The sequence below is a fragment of the Erythrolamprus reginae genome, chromosome 13 (assembly GCF_031021105.1).
Source record: "Erythrolamprus reginae isolate rEryReg1 chromosome 13, rEryReg1.hap1, whole genome shotgun sequence".
NCBI classification, from domain to species: domain Eukaryota; kingdom Metazoa; phylum Chordata; class Lepidosauria; order Squamata; family Dipsadidae; genus Erythrolamprus; species Erythrolamprus reginae.
In genome coordinates, this window is record NC_091962.1 from 6,376,890 (window position 1) to 6,395,506 (window position 18,617).

General features: G+C 43.8%; 2 protein-coding genes and 1 non-coding gene across 3 annotated transcripts in view; 2 read left to right on the plus strand and 1 right to left on the minus strand.

Annotated features, from left to right (window-relative positions):
* SLC29A2 (solute carrier family 29 member 2) overlaps positions 1-11,921 on the plus strand; it is a 136,330-nt gene extending 124,409 nt beyond the window's left edge. Inside the window, exons 12-13 of the mRNA XM_070766334.1 lie at positions 7,861-8,060; positions 9,447-11,921. Of these exons, the coding sequence (XP_070622435.1) occupies positions 7,861-8,060; positions 9,447-9,558 (312 nt within the window). The 3' untranslated portion in view covers positions 9,559-11,921. The remainder of the gene's footprint in view (positions 1-7,860; positions 8,061-9,446) is intronic.
* A 3,091-nt stretch (positions 11,922-15,012) lies between these two features.
* Positions 15,013-15,094, minus strand: TRNAS-GCU (transfer RNA serine (anticodon GCU)). The gene has a single exon. It is a non-coding gene; the product is annotated as a tRNA-Ser (tRNA).
* Positions 15,095-15,455: 361 nt separating this feature from the next.
* B4GAT1 (beta-1,4-glucuronyltransferase 1) lies at positions 15,456-18,257 on the plus strand. The gene is made up of 2 exons (XM_070766728.1): positions 15,456-16,710; positions 17,647-18,257. The coding sequence occupies exons 1-2, from the start codon at positions 15,655-15,657 to the stop codon at positions 17,836-17,838; spliced, it is 1,248 nt and encodes a 415-aa protein (XP_070622829.1). The 5' UTR covers positions 15,456-15,654; the 3' UTR covers positions 17,839-18,257.
* Positions 18,258-18,617: the final 360 nt, after the last annotated feature.

Below are 18,617 nucleotides of genomic sequence, written 5' to 3' on the forward strand. Positions count from 1 at the left end.
GGTTACTTTTAGGCCAATCACCAGGAGATAATGAGTTCTAGTCCCCATTTCAGCTACGAAAGCCAATAGGTTACTTTTAGGACCAATCACCAGGAGATAATGAGTTCTAGTCCCCTTTCAGCTACGAAAGCAATAGGGTTACTTTTAAGCCAATCACCAGGAGATAATGAGTTCTAGTCCCATTTCAGCTACGAAAAGCCAATAGGGTTACTTTTAGGCCAATCACCAGGAGATACTGAGTTCTAGTCCCATTTCAGCTACGAAAGCCAATAGGGTTACTTTTTAGGCCAATCACCAGGAGATAATGAGTTCTAGTCCCATTTCAGCTACGAAAGCCAATAGGGTTACTTTAGGCCAATCACCAGGAGATAATGAGGTTCTAGTCCCATTTCAGCTACGAAAGCCAATAGGGTTACTTTTAGGCCAATCACCAGGAGATAATGAGTTCTAGTCCCATTTCAGCTACGAAAGCCAATAGGGTTACTTTTAGGCCAATCACCAGGAGATAGTGAGTTCTAGTCCCATTCAGCTACGAAAGCCAATAGGGTTACTTTAGGCCAATCACCAGGAGATAATGAGTTCTAGTCCCATTTCAGCTACGAAAGCCAATAGGGTTACTTTTAGGCCAATCACCAGGAGATAATGAGTTCTAGTCCCATTTCAGCTACGAAAGCCAATAGGGTTACTTTAGGCCAATCACCAGGAGATAGTGAGTTCTAGTCCCATTTCAGCTACAAAAGCCAATAGGGTTACTTTTAGGCCAATCACCAGGAGATAATGAGTTCTAGTCCCATTTCAGCTACGAAACCAATAGGGTTACTTTTAGGCCAATCACCAGGAGATAATGAGTTCTAGTCCCATTTCAGCTACGAAAGCCAATAGGGTTACTTTTAGACCAATCACCAGGAGATAATGAGTTCTAGTCCCATTTCAGCTACGAAAGCCAATAGGGTTACTTTTAAGCCAATCACCAGGAGATAATGAGTTCTAGTCCCATTTCAGCTACGAAAGCCAATAGGGTTACTTTTAGGCCAATCACCCAGGAGATAATGAGTTCTAGTCCCATTTCAGCTACGAAAGCCAATAGGGTTACTTTAGGCCAATCACCAGGAGATAGTGAGTTCTAGTCCTGCTTCAGCTATGAAAGCCAATAGGGTTACTTTAGGCCAATCAGCAGGAGATAGTGAGTTCTAGTCCCATTTCAGCTACAAAAGCCAATAGGGTTACTTTTAGGCCAATCACCAGGAGAAAATGAGTTCTAGTTCCATTTCAGCTACGAAAGCCAATAGGGTTACTTTTAGGCCAATCACCAGGAGAAAATGAGTTCTAGTCCCATTTCAGCTATGAAAGGCAATAGGGTTACTTTTAGGCCAATCACCAGGAGATAATGAGTTCTAGTCCCATTTCAGCTACGAAAGCCAATAGGGTTACTTTTAGGCCAATCACCAGGAGATAATGAGTTCTAGTCCCATTTCAGCTACGAAAGCCAATAGGGTTACTTTTAGGCACAATCACCAGGCGATAATGAGTTCTAGTCCCATTTCAGCTACGAATGCCAATAGGGTTACTTTTAGGCCAATCACCAGGCGATAATGAGTTCTAGTCCCATTTCAGCTACGAAAGCCAATAGGGTTACTTTAGGCCAATCACCAGGAGATAGTGAGTTCTAGTCCCATTTCAGCTACGAAAGCCAATAGGGTTACCTTTAGGCCAATCTCCAGGAGATAGTGAGTTCTAGTCCCATTTCAGCTACAAAAGCCAATAGGGTTACTTTTAGGCCAATCACAAGGAGATAATGAGTTCTAGTCCCATTTCAGCTACGAAAGCCAATAGGGTTACTTTTAGGCCAATCACCAGGAGATAATGAGTTCTAGTCCCATTTCAGCTACGAAAGCCAATAGGGTTACTTTTAGCTAATCACCAGGCGATAATGAGTTGTAGTCCCATTTCAGCTACGAATGCCAATAGGGTTACTATTAGGCCAATCACCAGGCGATAATGAGTTCTAGTCCCATTTCAGCTACGAAAGCCAATAGGGTTACTTTAGGCCAATCACCAGGAGATAGTGAGTTCTAGTCCCATTTCAGCTACGAAAGCCGATAGGGTTACTTTTAGGCCAATCACCAGAAGATAATGAGTTCTAGTCCCATTTCAGCTACAAAAGCCAATAGGGTTACTTTTAGGCCAATCACCAGGAGATAGTGAGTTCTAGTCCCATTTCAGCTACGAAAGCCAATAGGGTTACTTTTAGGCAAATCACCAGGAGTTAGTGAGTTCTAGTCCCATTTCAGCTACGAAAGCCAATAGGGTTACTTTTAGGCCAATCACCAGGAGATAGTGAGTTCTAGTCCCATTTCAGCTACAAAAGCCAATAGGGTTACTTTTAGGCAAATCACCAGGAGATAGTGAGTTCGAGTCCCATTTCAGCTACGAAAGCCAATAGGGTTACTTTTAGGCCAATCACCAGGAGATAATGAGTTCTAGTCCCCATTTCAGCTACGAAAGCCAATAGGGTTACTTTTAGGCCAATCACCAGGAGATAATGAGTTCTAGTCCCATTTCAGCTACGAAAGCCAATAGGGTTACTTTTAGGCAAATCACCAGGAGTTAGTGAGTTCTAGTCCCATTTCAGCTACGAAAGCCAATAGCGTTACCTTTAGGCCAATCACCAGGAGATAATGAGTTCTAGTCCCATTTCAGCTACGAAAGCCAATAGGGTTACTTTAGGCCAATCACCAGGAGATAGTGAGTTCTAGTCCCATTTCAGCTACGAAAGCCAATAGGGTTACTTTTAGGCCAATCACCAGGAGATAATGTGTTCTAGTCCCATTTCAGGTACGAAAGCCAATAGGGTTACTTTTAGGCCAATCACCAGGAGATAGTGAGTTCTAGTCCCATTTCAGCTACGAAAGCCAATAGGGTTACTTTTAGGCAAATCACCAGGAGATAGTGAGTTCTAGTCCCATTTCAGCTAACGAAAGCCAATAGGGTTACTTTAGGCCAATCTCCAGGAGATAGTGAGTTCTAGTCCCATTTCAGCTACGAAAGCCAATAGGGTTACTTTTAGGCCAATCACAAGGAGATAATGAGTTCTAGTCCCATTTCAGCTACGAAAGCCAATAGGGTTACTTTTAGGCCAATCACCAGGAGATAATGAGTTCTAGTCCCATTTCAGCTACGAAAGCCAATAGGGTTACTTTAGGCCAATCACCAGGAGATAGTGAGTTCTAGTCCCATTTCAACTACAAAAGCCAATAGGGTTACTTTTAGGCCAATCACCAGGAGATGAGTTCTAGTCCCATTTCAGCTACAAAAGCCAATAGGGTTACTTTTAGGCCAATCACCAGGAGTTAGTGAGTTCTAGTCCCATTTCAGCTACGAAAGCCAATAGGGTTACTTTTAGGCCAATCACCAGGAGTTAGTGAGTTCTAGTCCCATTTCAGCTACGAAAGCCAATAGGGTTACCTTTAGGCCAATCACCAGGAGATAATGAGTTCTAGTCCCATTTCAGCTACGAAAGCCTATAGGGTTACTTTAGGCCAATCACCAGGAGATAGTGAGTTCTAGTCCCATTTCAGCTACGAAAGCCAATAGGGTTACTTTAGGCCAATCTCCAGGAGATAGTGAGTTCTAGTCCCATTTCAGCTACAAAAGCCAATAGGGTTACTTTTAGGCCAATCACAAGGAGATAATGAGTTCTAGTCCCATTTCAGCTACGAAAGCCAATAGGGTTACTTTTAGGCCAATCACCAGGAGATAATGAGTTCTAGTCCCATTTCAGCTACGAAAGCCAATAGGGTTACTTTAGGCCAATCACCAGGAGATAGTGAGTTCTAGTCCCATTTCAGCTACAAAAGCCAATAGGGTTACTTTTAGGCCAATCACCAGGAGATAATGAGTTCTAGTCCCATTTCAGCTACAAAAGCCAATAGGGTTACTTTTAGGCCAATCACCAGGAGATAGTGAGTTCTAGTCCCATTTCAGCTACGAAAGCCAATAGGGTTACTTTTAGGCCAATCACCAGGAGTTAGTGAGTTCTAGTCCCATTTCAGCTACGAAAGCCTATAGGGTTACCTTTAGGCCAATCACCAGGAGATAATGAGTTCTAGTCCCATTTCAGCTACGAAAGCCAATAGGGTTACTTTAGGCCAATCACCAGGAGATAGTGAGTTCTAGTCCCATTTCAGCTACGAAAGCCAATAGGGTTACTTTTAGGCCAATCACCAGGAGATAATGTGTTCTAGTCCCATTTCAGGTACGAAAGCCAATAGGGTTACTTTTAGGCCAATCACCAGGAGATAATGTGTTCTAGTCCCATTTCAGCTACAAAAGCCAATAGGGTTACTTTTAGGCCAATCACCAGGAGATAGTGAGTTCTAGTCCCATTTCAGCTACGAAAGCCAATAGGGTTACTTTTAGGCAAATCACCAGGAGATAGTGAGTTCGAGTCCCATTTCAGCTACGAAAGCCAATAGGGTTACTTTTAGGCCAATCACCAGGAGATAATGAGTTCTAGTCCCATTTCAGCTACGAAAGCCAATAGGGTTACTTTTAGGCCAATCACCAGGAGATAATGAGTTCTAGTCCCATTTCAGCTACGAAAGCCTATAGGGTTACTTTTAGGCCAATCACCAGGAGATAATGTGTTCTAGTCCCATTTCAGGTACGATAGCCAATAGGGTTACTTTTAGGCCAATCACCAGGAGATAGTGAGTTCTAGTCCCATTTCAGCTACGAAAGCCAATAGGGTTACTTTTAGGCAAATCACCAGGAGATAGTGAGTTCTAGTCCCATTTCAGCTACGAAAGCCAATAGGGTTACTTTAGGCCAATCTCCAGGAGATAGTGAGTTCTAGTCCCATTTCAGCTACGAAAGCCAATAGGGTTACTTTTAGGCCAATCACCAGGAGATAGTGAGTTCTAGTCCCATTTCAGCTACGAAAGCCAATAGGGTTACTTTAGGCCAATCACCAGGAGATAATGAGTTCTAGTCCCATTTCAGCTACGAAAGCCAATAGGGTTACTTTTAGGCCAATCACCAGGAGATAATGAGTTCTAGTCCCATTTCAGCTACGAAAGCCAATAGGGTTACTTTAGGCCAATCACCAGGAGATAGTGAGTTCTAGTCCCATTTCAGCTACAAAAGCCAATAGGGTTACTTTTAGGCCAATCACCAGGAGATGAGTTCTAGTCCCATTTCAGCTACGAAAGCCAATAGGGTTACTTTTAGGCCAATCACCAGGAGATAGTGAGTTCTAGTCCCATTTCAGCTACGAAAGCCAATAGGGTTACTTTAGGCCAATCACCAGGAGATAATGAGTTCTAGTCCCATTTCAGCTACGAAAGCCAATAGGGTTACTTTTAGGCCAATCACCAGGAGATAATGAGTTCTAGTCCCATTTCAGCTACGAAAGCCAATAGGGTTACTTTTAGGCCAATCACCAGGAGATAATGAGTTCTAGTCCCATTTCAGCTACGAAAGCCAATAGGGTTACTTTTAGGCCAATCACCAGGAGATAATGAGTTCTAGTCCCATTTCAGCTACGAAAGCCAATAGGGTTACTTTTAGGCCAATCACCAGGAGATAATGAGTTCTAGTCCCATTTCAGCTACGAAAGCCAATAGGGTTACTTTTAGGCCAATCACCAGGAGATAGTGAGTTCTAGTCCCATTTCAGCTACGAAAGCCAATAGGGTTACTTTTAGGCCAATCACCAGGAGATAATGAGTTCTAGTCCCATTTCAGCTACAAAAGCCAATAGGGTTACTTTTAGGCCAATCACCAGGAGATAATGAGTTCTAGTCCCATTTCAGCTACGAAAGCCAATAGGGTTACTTTTAGGCCAATCACCAGGAGATAGTGAGTTCTAGTCCCATTTCAGCTACGAAAGCCAATAGGGTTACTTTTAGGCCAATCACCAGGAGATAGTGAGTTCTAGTCCCATTTCAGCTACGAAAGCCAATAGGGTTACTTTTAGGCCAATCACCAGGAGATAATGAGTTCTAGTCCCATTTCAGCTACGAAAGCCAATAGGGTTACTTTTAGGCCAATCACCAGGAGATAATGAGTTCTAGTCCCATTTCAGCTACGAAAGCCAATAGGGTTACTTTTAGGCCAATCACCAGGAGATAATGTGTTCTAGTCCCATTTCAGGTACGATAGCCAATAGGGTTACTTTTAGGCCAATCACCAGGAGATAGTGAGTTCTAGTCCCATTTCAGCTACGAAAGCCAATAGGGTTACTTTTAGGCAAATCACCAGGAGATAGTGAGTTCTAGTCCCATTTCAGCTACGAAAGCCAATAGGGTTACTTTAGGCCAATCTCCAGGAGATAGTGAGTTCTAGTCCCATTTCAGCTACGAAAGCCAATAGGGTTACTTTTAGGCCAATCACCAGGAGATAGTGAGTTCTAGTCCCATTTCAGCTACGAAAGCCAATAGGGTTACTTTAGGCCAATCACCAGGAGATAATGAGTTCTAGTCCCATTTCAGCTACGAAAGCCAATAGGGTTACTTTTAGGCCAATCACCAGGAGATAATGAGTTCTAGTCCCATTTCAGCTACGAAAGCCAATAGGGTTACTTTAGGCCAATCACCAGGAGATAGTGAGTTCTAGTCCCATTTCAGCTACAAAAGCCAATAGGGTTACTTTTAGGCCAATCACCAGGAGATGAGTTCTAGTCCCATTTCAGCTACGAAAGCCAATAGGGTTACTTTTAGGCCAATCACCAGGAGATAGTGAGTTCTAGTCCCATTTCAGCTACGAAAGCCAATAGGGTTACTTTAGGCCAATCACCAGGAGATAATGAGTTCTAGTCCCATTTCAGCTACGAAAGCCAATAGGGTTACTTTTAGGCCAATCACAAGGAGATAATGAGTTCTAGTCCCATTTCAGCTACAAAAGCCAATAGGGTTACTTTTAGGCCAATCACCAGGAGATAGTGAGTTCTAGTCCCATTTCAGCTACGAAAGCCAATAGGGTTACTTTTAGGCCAATCACCAGGAGATAATGAGTTCTAGTCCCATTTCAGCTACGAAAGCCAATAGGGTTACTTTTAGGCCAATCACCAGGAGATAATGAGTTCTAGTCCCATTTCAGCTACGAAAGCCAATAGGGTTACTTTTAGGCCAATCACCAGGAGATAGTGAGTTCTAGTCCCATTTCAGCTACGAAAGCCAATAGGGTTACTTTTAGGCCAATCACCAGGAGATAATGAGTTCTAGTCCCATTTCAGCTACAAAAGCCAATAGGGTTACTTTTAGGCCAATCACCAGGAGATAATGAGTTCTAGTCCCATTTCAGCTACGAAAGCCAATAGGGTTACTTTTAGGCCAATCACCAGGAGATAGTGAGTTCTAGTCCCATTTCAGCTACGAAAGCCAATAGGGTTACTTTTAGGCCAATCACCAGGAGATAGTGAGTTCTAGTCCCATTTCAGCTACGAAAGCCAATAGGGTTACCTTTAGGCCAATCACCAGGAGATAGTGAGTTCTAGTCCCATTTCAGCTACGAAAGCCAATAGGGTTACTTTGGGCCAATCACCAGGAGACTGGGAATTCTAGCCCCTCCTTAAGGCATAAAAAAGCAGCTGGATGAAGTGGGCCAATCCCTCTCTTTCTCAGCCCATCACCCACCTCACAGGGTTGTTGCTGTGGGAAAAATAGGAGGAAGGAAGCTGTGTGAGACACATTTGCCATCCTGAGTTATTTGCAAAAATAATAAAAGGCAGGATACAAATAAATGATTGAATGAATGAACGAACAAATGAACAAATAAACAGACAGACAAATAAATAAATAAATAAATAAATAGGTGTTTTACGTGCGAGCTCTGTCGAAACGTGGCTTTTCTCTCTCCTCAGCCGCAAAAGCACCTTCGACTCCTTCCCGCCGCCGTGGGCCTCCGCCTCTTCCTCATCCCCATGTTTCTCCTCTGCAACATCCCGAGGGAGAGCGCCTGGCCTGTGCTTTTCCACCACGACGCCTGGTTTGTCGTCCTGATGGTGGTTTTTTCCCTCTCCAACGGCTACTTTGTCTCCCTCACCATGTGCCTGGCCCCCAAGTGAGTAGGACCGCTCCCCCCCCCCCCAAAAAAGCAGGGTGATGGGTTCAGGGTCCTGAGGACGACCAGTGGGATATAAAGGGATAGAGAAGATAGGAAGGAAAGGAGGGAGGGAGGAAGGAAGGGAGGAAGGAAGGGAAGAAGGAAGGGAGGGAGGGAGGAAGGAAGGGAAGAAGGGAGGGAGGAAGGGAGGAAGGGAAGAAGGAAGGGAGGGAGGGAGGGAGGAAGGAAGGGAAGAAGGAAGGAAGGGAGGGAAGAAGGAAGGAAGGAAGGGAGGAAGGGAGGAAAGAAGGGAGGGAGGGAGGAAGGAAGGGAAGAAGGAAGGGAGGGAGGAAGGAAGGAAGGGAAGAAGGAAGGAAGGGAGGAAAGAAGGAAAGGATAGAAGGAATAAAATGATGGAGGGAATGACAGAAGGGAGGGAGGAAAATATAGAAGAAAGAAAAAGGAAGCAAGGGAGGAAGGAAAATATAGAAGAAAAAGGGAGGGAGGGAGGAAAAGAGAAGAAAGAAAAAGATGGAGGGAAGGAAGGACAGAAGAAAAAGGGAGGGAGGAAGGGAGGAAAAGATAGAGAAGGCAGAGGAAGGAAGGAAGGGATAGAAGGAATAAAATGATGGAGGGAAGGACAGATGAAAAAGGCAGGGAGGGTGGAAAAGATAGGAAGGAAGAAAAGAGGAAGGAGGGAGGAAAGGAAGGAAGGAAAGGACAGAAGAAATAAACCAATTGAGGGAATCACAGAAGGGAGGGAGGAAAAGATAGAAGAAAGAAAAAGGGAGGAAAAGATAGAAGAAAAGGAGGAAAAGATAGAAGAAAGAAAAAGGAAGGAAAAGATAGAAGAAAGAAAAAGGGAGGGAGGGAGGAAAAGAGAAGAAAGAAAAAGATGGAGGGAAGGACAGAAGAAAAATGGAGGGAGGAAGGGAGGAAAAGATAGAGAAGGCAGAGGAAGGAAGGAAAGGATAGAAGGAATAAAATGATGGAGGGAAGGACAGGTGAAAAAGGGAGGGAGCATGGAAAAGATAGAGAAGGAAGAAAAGAGGAAGGAGGGAGGAAAGGAAGGAAAGGATAGAAGAAATAAACTGATTGAGGGAAGCACAGAAGGGAGGGAGGAAAAGATAGAAGAAAGAAAAAAGGAGAGAGGGAGGAAAAGATAGAGAAGGAAGAAAAAGGGGGGGAGGAAGGAAGGAAAAGATAGAAGAAAGAAAAAGATGGAGGGAAGGACAAAAGAAAGGGAGGGAGGAAAAATAGAGAAAGAAGGAAGAAAAGAGAAAGGAATGAGGGAGGGAGAGAGGGAAGGAAGGAAGGGATAGAAGGAAGAAAAAGAGAAAGGAAATCAGGATTGACTGAGACTTCCGTGGCCTTCAAATGTGGACCATTAATCCTTTCCTCCAGGCAGGTGCAGCCCGAAGAGAGCGAGCTGGCGGGGGCCATCATGACCTTTTTCCTGGCGTTGGGACTCTCCTGTGGGGCAGCCCTCTCCTTCCTCCTCACGTTGCTCCTTTGATGGCCTCCCTCCCTGTCACTCCGGGCACCTGGCGACAGCAGGCAGACTGCAGAGATGGTCCCTCTGTATCTTGAAACGGTGGCTGGGGGACGAGGGGGCGCAGGGACGGGGACCCCCTTGCGCAATTTTCCTCGGAGCCTCCTCCACACGGCAGCTAAGAAAACTTCCTTTCGTGATAAGGAAGAATTGGATTTATTGGGCCATAACCCTTTCTCCAAAGTTCCTCCCCCACTCTTATATATATATATATATTTATGCCTCTTCATTTATATCTCCGGAACATTTAAAATTTATTAAAAACTACTAAAATTAAGTAAGCTTTCGTTAGCCCTCTACTAACGTCGTCATAGTGTTAAAATCCCCATTGATGTAATAAGAAGCAGCTAAAATAGACTCTATTAGTTAATAGCATATGAGAAATTTGAATAATTATTTTTTTATCCAGATGTCAAAAGTACAGGAAGTAGCACTGGACGGATTATGAATACCCAATTCAAAAATTTTATTATTGGATTGTTTTTTAAGATACATAGAAACATAGAAACATAGAAGTCTGACGGCAGAAAAAGACCTCCTGGTCCATCTAGTCTGCCCTTATACTATTTTCTGTATTTTATCTTAGGATGGATCTATGTTTATCCCAGGCATGTTTAAATTCAGTTACTGTGGATTTATCTACCACGTCTGCTGGAAGTTTGTTCCAAGGATCTACTACTCTTTCAGTCAAATAATATTTTCTCATGTTGCTTTTGATCTTTCCTCCAACTAACTTCAGATTGTGTCCCCTTGTTCTTGTGTTCACTTTCCTATTAAAAACACTTCCCTCCTGGACCTTATTTAACCCTTTAACATATTTAAATGTTTCGATCATGTCCCCCCTTTTCCTTCTGTCCTCCAGACTATACAGATTGAGTTCATTCAGTCTTTCCTGATACGTTTTATGCTTAAGACCTTCCACCATTCTTGTAGCCTGATGGTATATTATATTGCATATGTGATTGGTGTGGAAAAAAATAAAAACACTTTTTCCTGGGAAAAAAATACCCATTGAAGACAGTTGATTTTGAGCAAATTGAGCAGCATTATATAAAATCAACTGTCTTCAATGGGGATTTTAACACTCTGACGACGTTAGTAGAGGACTAACGAAAGCTTAGTTATTTTTAGTAGTTTTTAATACATTTTAAATGTTCCCGAGATCACAGTGGCTGTTGCCTCTTCATTTATATATATATATATATAATTTTTGCTGGTAATTGAGAAGGAAGGGAGCTATTTCACTTATCAGCAAAAACATATAACCACGTAAGTTATAGTTTGTTGACTATAAAAAAAAATTATCTGCCTTGGAAATGGCCCCTACGTTGGGCCGAGAGGCAAAAAGAAAGCAAAGTTGTTTCCATTTGTGAATACTAGGCTTATTTCGACAGGAAAAACAACCATATACATACACATATGTTTGTGTGTGTGTATGTGTGTGTGTAACATATTTTTGCTGAATGAAGGAAGACTAGTATAGATCTATTTCGAGGTTGTTTCCTCTCATCAGCTAGCCATACCCTCACTGGGATTTTAAACCTGTAGCCTCTGCCCTGAACATATATATATATTTAATGAATGCAACATTCTGCATTCATGTGAATGTATTGGGAAAGAAAGGTTCTGCATTTCTGCAAAACTTTTTGAGGCCACCTCTCATGCAACGGAAAGTGTGGTTTTCCCTCTGCTTTGTTTTTTGTTTAAATGCAGCACTAACTTTGTGACGCACAACTGGCTGGACTCGGTTCAATACAGAAGAGGATAGGGGAGAAAATACTTTGCAATGTTGTTATTTTTTTTAGTATCGAAGCAATCCACATTCTTTCGTTTCCGCCCTTGTTTGGAGGGCCCTTTGGGCACCCTTGGAATGTATTGCCAAACCTACAGGACTAGTAACTTGGATGACAAAAAAGGGACTGAGTTGTGGGGGCTCAACTTTTCCAGGAAGGAAGGGAAGAATTAATTGTGATGACGACTCGACGCTAGAAAGAGTGAAAAGAAGAGCGACAAAGATGATTAGGGGACCTGAGGCTAAAACATATGAAGAACGGTTGCAGGAACTGGGTATAGTTTAATGAAAAGAAGGACCAGGGGAGACATGATAGCAGTCTTCCAATATCTCAGGGGTTGCCACAAAAAAGAAGGAGTCAGGCTATTCTCCAAAGCAAAAGAGGAAGGAAAGGAAGGAAGGAAGGAAGGAAGGAAGGAGAGAGAAAGAAAAAGAAAGAAAGAAAGAGACATGATAATAGTGTTCCAATATCTTAGGGGTTGCCACAAAGAAGGAGTCAGGCTATTCTCCAAAGCAAAAGAGGAAGGAAAGGAAAGAAGGAAGGAAAGAGAAAGAAAGAAAGAAAGAAAGAGACATGATAGCAGTCTTCCAATATCTCAGGGGTTGCCACAAAGAAGAAAGAGTCAGGCTATTCTCCAAAGCAAAAGAGGAAGGGAAGGAAGGAAGGAAGGAAGGAAGGAGAGAGACAGAAAGAAAGAAAGAAAGAGAGAGAGAAAGAGAGAAAGAGACATGATAGTAGTGTTCCAATATCTCAGGGGTGGCCACAAAGAAGAAGAAGGAGTCAGGCTATTCCCCAAAGCCACAGAAGGAAACAAGAAGCAACAGATGGAAACTAAACAAGGGGAGAAGCAACTTAGAACTAAGGAGAAATTTCCTGACAGTGAGAACAATTAATCAGTGGAATGACTTGCCACCAGAAGTTGTGAATGCTCCAACATTGGAAGTGTTCAAGCAGAGATTGGATAACCATTTGTCTGAAGTGCTGCCTAAGCAGGGGGTTGGACTAGAAGACCTCCAAGGTCCCTTCCAACTCTTAATCTAGTCTAGTCTATTCCTTAAATTTGTCTCAAATTTCTGGAGATCCAGAAGCTATTAGATAATTTTTGTGGCAGAGCTAATTCTGCACGCATCGTTCTCCCTACATTGCAGGCTGGGCAAGAGTGAAAATTATTTCCTAGGTGAAGCAAAAATAAATTGTAAAGGATTAAAAAACCAGAGCTGGTTCTTCTATCCTGGGGTAACATTTCTGGCCTCAGGCGAGGGCTGTGCGGCTTTGAGTAGCACTGGTCCGATTTCATTTGGCGCTGGAATAAAAATAGATTGCAGCTTGTGTTCCCAGGTCTGCACGTAACCAGAAAACTGGTTAATCTGAATTAGGAAAGGAATTATGGAATAACTCCGGTGACTCGGGCTCTACCTCTCATTCGTTCCGTTTAGTGAGATTGCTGCTTTTTTCAAGGAAAGCTGGTTTGTTCTTTTTCTGGGGAAGAAAAAATGAGAATAACATTCATATATATATACAGCCATACCTGTACTGTATTAGGTGAAGGGAAGGCTTAAACCAAGGCTATCCAACCTTGGCAACTTTGAACATTTGTGGACTTCAACTCCCAGAATTCTCCGTGTCGGTTGAGGAATTCTGGGAGTTGAAGTCCACCGGTTTTAAAGTTGCACAATTGGACAATCGTGGTTTCAACGATAATTTCCTCCGCGAACAATATGTACTGCCTAAATCCTGCCCTAGCAACAGTTCGTGGTTGACGTTAGATCAATCTTGTCTTAAGTTATTGTCTTTTAGATGTGTGGGAACTACAATTCCCAGAATCCCTTCGTCCCTTAGGCAGCTTGGCTAAGAATTCTGGGAAGTGCCATCCCAACATGGAGTCTCCAACCTTGGCAACTTCTAAGACTTGTGGACTTCTACTCCCAGAATTCCTCAGCGAAGCAAAGCTGGCTGGGAGTTGAAGTCCACAAGTCTTCAAGTTGCCAAAGGTAGAGATCCCTACCTTAGAGGATCCAGTGGATTCCTCCACAGGGATGCTGGTTAGGCTAAGGTTTGGGATCTTGGAAGACTTCCAAACACAGCCTCTTTTTATCGTCATCGTTGTGATATTAAGTGTATCCCAATCCCTATTGTGGCCTAATGATGGTTAGATGGCTCTGGAGATGGCAAATATCACAAATATTGTCTTTTCCCGTTTTGAACAGATCTAGTAAGTGAGCCGGTTTAAATCAGGACAAAAACTTAAAAGCGTGTGTCTTTTGTGTTTTCAAAAGGGAAATCTTTGCAAAATTCTTGCAAAAGGGAAATCCTTATTATATATACAGTATATATAATTATTTTGCTGTTATCTCATGGAGTGGCTATGGGGAACATATTACCTGCTAATAAAAACATTTTTTTTAAAAATGTTTCTGTTTTTATTGAGTCGAGAAAAATAAAATGGATGAAGCGTCTCCAATTGGAGAGATTAAAGAGATTGTCCCGAACAAAATGGCTTGTCAAAAATGGTACATTTTTCAAAAAGTCCACAGAAACCAGTTGCACAGCTGAAAAATTACAGAAAGAACGTAGTGTGCCATTAATACAAGGAGGATGTTGTGCAAACTTTGGAAACTGGGTTGCGTAAAGTCATGGTAAAAACCATGGATTTCTGAATAGAATGTGTCTCAACTTTACATCATTTGGAAAACTTTTCCACCGAGTGGTAGTTCTTCGAAATCTCTTCCTCTACACGCAAAAGCTTTTAAATTTCCTTTTAAGGAGCTAAAATATACTACCAGTATTGGAATACAAGCTGGTATCTATTAAGTATCCTATGACTATCACTACGTATATTTCATGATTTACGATGAACGTATTCCAATCACACTTGGTCAATAAAGAATTGAATTCCTATTCCATTCTAATTCTAATTTTCCTATTCCATTCATTCTCTATTCTAATTCTATTTATTGTATTCTCTCTATTCATTCTTTGTTCTAGTCTATTATCTAGTCATTCTATTTTATTCTATTTTATCCTATTTTCTAATTTATTCATTCTGTATTCTATTCTATCCATTCTATTCTATTCTTTCTATTCTAATTCAATTTACACTGTTCAAAAAAAAATAAAGGGAACACTTAAAAAACAGAATATAACTTCAAGTAAATCAAACTTATGTGAAATCAAACTGTCCACAACACTGATTGACAGTCAATTTCACATGCTGTTGTGCAAATGGAATAATTGTGCAAATGAAATATTCATTGCGAATATTTCATTCATTCAGATCTAGGGTGTGTTATTTGAGTGTTCCCTTTATTTTTTTGAGCAGTGTATTTTATTCTATACTCTCTATTTTTTATTTTTTATATTTTCTTCATCAATTCCTGTATTGATTCCGGCATTCAGAGCCCCCACCCCTAAAAAACACTGGAAGTCTCCGGCTCCCATCAATTTTGGGGTGCTAGGAATGCACCCCAAAAGAGAAAAGGATCCCTGGAGGAAAATCTTTGCAAAAGGATGCGTGGTTTGGACCCCTTCCCTGCTTTTTAAACCTTTTTATTAATTGGGGTTGGCAAAGCAGAGAATTTAAAGTCACCTTTGTTATAATCCTGGGCGGGCTGGTCCAAAACGGTAGCGACGAGGGTGGGATTCGAACCCACGCGTGCAGAGCACAATGGATTAGCAGTCCATCGCCTTAACCACTCGGCCACCTCGTCTCACGGAAGAAGGCTTGTTCGCCACCTGGTCTATGCTTGCTTGCTCAGTTTTGCAAAACTGTGATTTGGAAAGAATTATTTTACCAAACAAATTGAAATAAATGTGGCTTCTTGCCTGGGCGCCCCCTTCTTCCTAACCTCCCCAGCCGAGCTATGCAATCCTCCCATTGCAAACACTCCCTCCTCATTTAAAAAAAAAAAAAAACCGTGGGGGGGGGTCAGCAAAGCCCACCCACACCCTCCCACGCGTGCAAACTCCGCGCCAAAGGCAACGCTGCAAAAGCAAAAGGGGACGAGGGGTTGTTTATATTTTGGGAGGGGGGCTTTTATTTGGGGCTGCGCTGCCTCCTCCTGCAGAGCAGGGGGCGCTGGAGGCAGCTTTCTGGAGAGCGAGCGGGGCCCCCGCCTCCCTCCCCCCCCCACTTTCTATTTGCAGCCTGCTTTGGGAAGCTTTTTTGCAACGCTTTTGTTTTGCAGGCGCGCGCGTTTTGCAAAGGGAGGGAAGGGGCGCCACGGGGAGAGCCAATGGGCCCAGCTTGAGCCTTTTGGTCCTCGCTCCCATGACCTGCTCCTGCTTCCAGGCGCTCATCCTGGCGCTGGGACTGGTGGCCGGCTTGCAGCTGCTTTATTTGGCTCTGCTCTCCGGGTGGCACGGGCAGGAGCAGAGGTCGCGCTACGCCCAGCTTTTCCAAACCCGCCATGCCTTGCCAAACGACGGGCACAAGCAGAGGTTCAAGCCGGTGCTGGCCAGTGGTGGCACCCTGGACGCCAGCGGCCACTACCGCATCTACCGTGACCTGCTGCGGGCCACTTGGGATGGACAGGACGTGGTACTGGTCACCCACACCAGCTTGGGCAACTTGCACCACGCCCAGCAGCTGGTGGAGCGCTGGCACGGGCCAATCTCGGTGGCCCTCTTTGCGCCAGGCTTCGACGACGTGCGCCAGGCCACGGCGATGGTCTACGCCTTAGCCCTCCTGTGCGCCCCTCTGCGGCAGTGGCTTCGGCTCCATCTCGTGTGTCCTGCCCACCACATGGCTACTTTCCCTGACCGGCGGCAGGACGAGGTAGAATTGGCCCGTCTCCAGTCCTGCGGAGAGGTTTTTGACAAGCTGGCACAGCTAGGGGCCGGCCAACGTAACTATGCTATGGATGTTGCGGTCAATGTTTCCTACCCCAACAACTTGCTGCGCAACGTAGCCAGAGAGGCGGCTGGCGGGCGCTGGATGCTGGTGGTCGACATGGATATGGTGCCCAGCGAGGGCCTGCGAGGAGACTTTCTAGCCATGCCTAAAGGCACCGACGAGGGAACGCCGCGGGTGTTTGTGGTGCCGGCCTTTGAGATCCGTCACACACGGCGGATTCCAGCCAGCAAAGCAGAGCTGGTGCAGCTGTATCAAGTGGGGGAGATCCGACCGTTTTACGAGGAGCTGTGCCCCCGGTGCCAGGTGCCCACAAACTTTTCCCACTGGTTGAACCTCCCCGTGGCGGGCTCCCTGCGCGTGGCCTACGAGGTGGCGTGGCGAGACCCTTGGGAACCTTTCTACGTGGGTGCTGCCTCGGTGCCTCCTTACGACGAACGCTTCAAGCAGTACGGCTTTAACCGGATCAGTCAGGTAACCGACCTGGAGGAAAGATCAGGAAAACGGCAAAATCCTATGGTTATTGTTGTTGTATTCAGTGCACAAGACCTATCTTCAGTGCGCAAGACCTATCTTCCATCCATCCATCCATCTGTCTATCATTTATCCTCTATATCAGTGATGGCGAACCTATGGCACGGAGCCATATCTGCTGGCACGTGAGCCGTTGCTCTGGCTCAGTTCCAATGTGTATGTCTGTGCCGGCCAGCTGATATTTGGCTCTTACAGAGACTCTGTGAGGGCGTTTTTGGCTTCCAGAGAGCTTCCGTGGGGATGGGGGAGAGGCGTTTGTACCATCCCCTGGCTCCACGGAAGTCTTTGAGCCTGGGGAGGGCAAAACACGAGCCTACTGAGCCCAGCAGAAGTTGGAAAACAGGCTGTTTCCATCCTCCAGAGGCCTCTGGGGGATGGGGGAAGCGGTTTTCACCCACCCCAGCATTGAATTATGGGTGAGGGCACTTGTGCATGCGCGAAAGTGTGCGCCCATGTTCGTTCGGCATCCAAGGAAAAAAAGGTTCGCTATCACTGATCTATATAATCTATCTACCTTATCCATCCATCATCTATCTATCTATCTATCTATCTATCTATCTATCTATCTATCTATCTATCTATCTATCTCGATCTACCTATCTATCTACCTAATCTATCCATGTCTATAAACTATATTATCTATCATCTATCTATGTTATCCATCCATCCATCCATCCATCATCTATGTTATCCATCTATCTATCTATCTATCTATCTATCTATCTATCTATCTATCTATCTATCTATCATCTACTGGTATCAATCATCTATTTATATCTGTTTTTTATGCCGCCTAACTCCCTTACAAGGTGACTTTAGTGATACTGGTGACCCACACCTCCATTAACTTCTTCTTTTCTTCCCTTTTCCTGGCAGGCCTGCGAACTCCACATTGCTGGCTACCGTTTTGCAGTGTTGAGCAACGCCTTTTTGATTCACAAGGGGTTCAAAGTGGCGGGTGAGTTCCACGCGCAAAAGGATGCTGAAAACCAGCGCAACAAGATCCTTTTTCGACAATTCAAGCAGGAACTGAAGAACAAATACCCGGATTCGCCGCGGAGATGTTGAAATGCACTTTTAACTTTGCAGAGTTTAAATTCAACCACTATGGGCCTGAAGACAGGATGAGGAAAAACTATTTGCAGTATAATTGTAGGAACAAATTGTTTGTGCCATTGGTTTCCTTGCTGCTTGTCAGTTTCTGACCGTCATTTTGTACTACAGTCTGACAGAATAAGACTCCAGATTATGAAATGATGGTGTAAGAACATGGAAAAGAGCTTTTACTTTTGAACTCTGAGATATGAAATAATTGTGCAATGAGATTCTTCCGTTTTGTGCCTGACCTGCCTTCTACGACTGGTCACCTCAGTGTCTTGTTCTGCACAATGAGAAAGGATTGCATAAGTCCTGGAAGAGAAGTGCTTAATTTATTCCTGTACCTTAAAATAACAAACCACCTGTTAATTAAAGTGAGTAATTTCAAATGTGAGTTGCTTTGCTTCTGTTTGTTTGCTAGCAATCCATATTTAGAAATGTTCCAGTGAATAGTTTTGGAACAATGTTATGTCTTTACTTATGATCAGTTTGTGCAGTCTTCTTACATAAGATATTGTTATGGATTGTGGCACAGTCAGCCATTTGTTTAGACTGGATTTAGCATTTTTTGTCCACTTATCATGTCCTTCCCAAGGATCCGAGATAGCCAAATGTAGTTGTGCGAGAGTATTAAAGGTGTTATCAAAGGATGTAAGCATTTCCAAGTAAAGCTGCCTTTTGCAATTGACTGATGGGGATTTTGTCAATGCCGATAATGTTCAAATGGTACTCATTTTGGTCCTATCTTT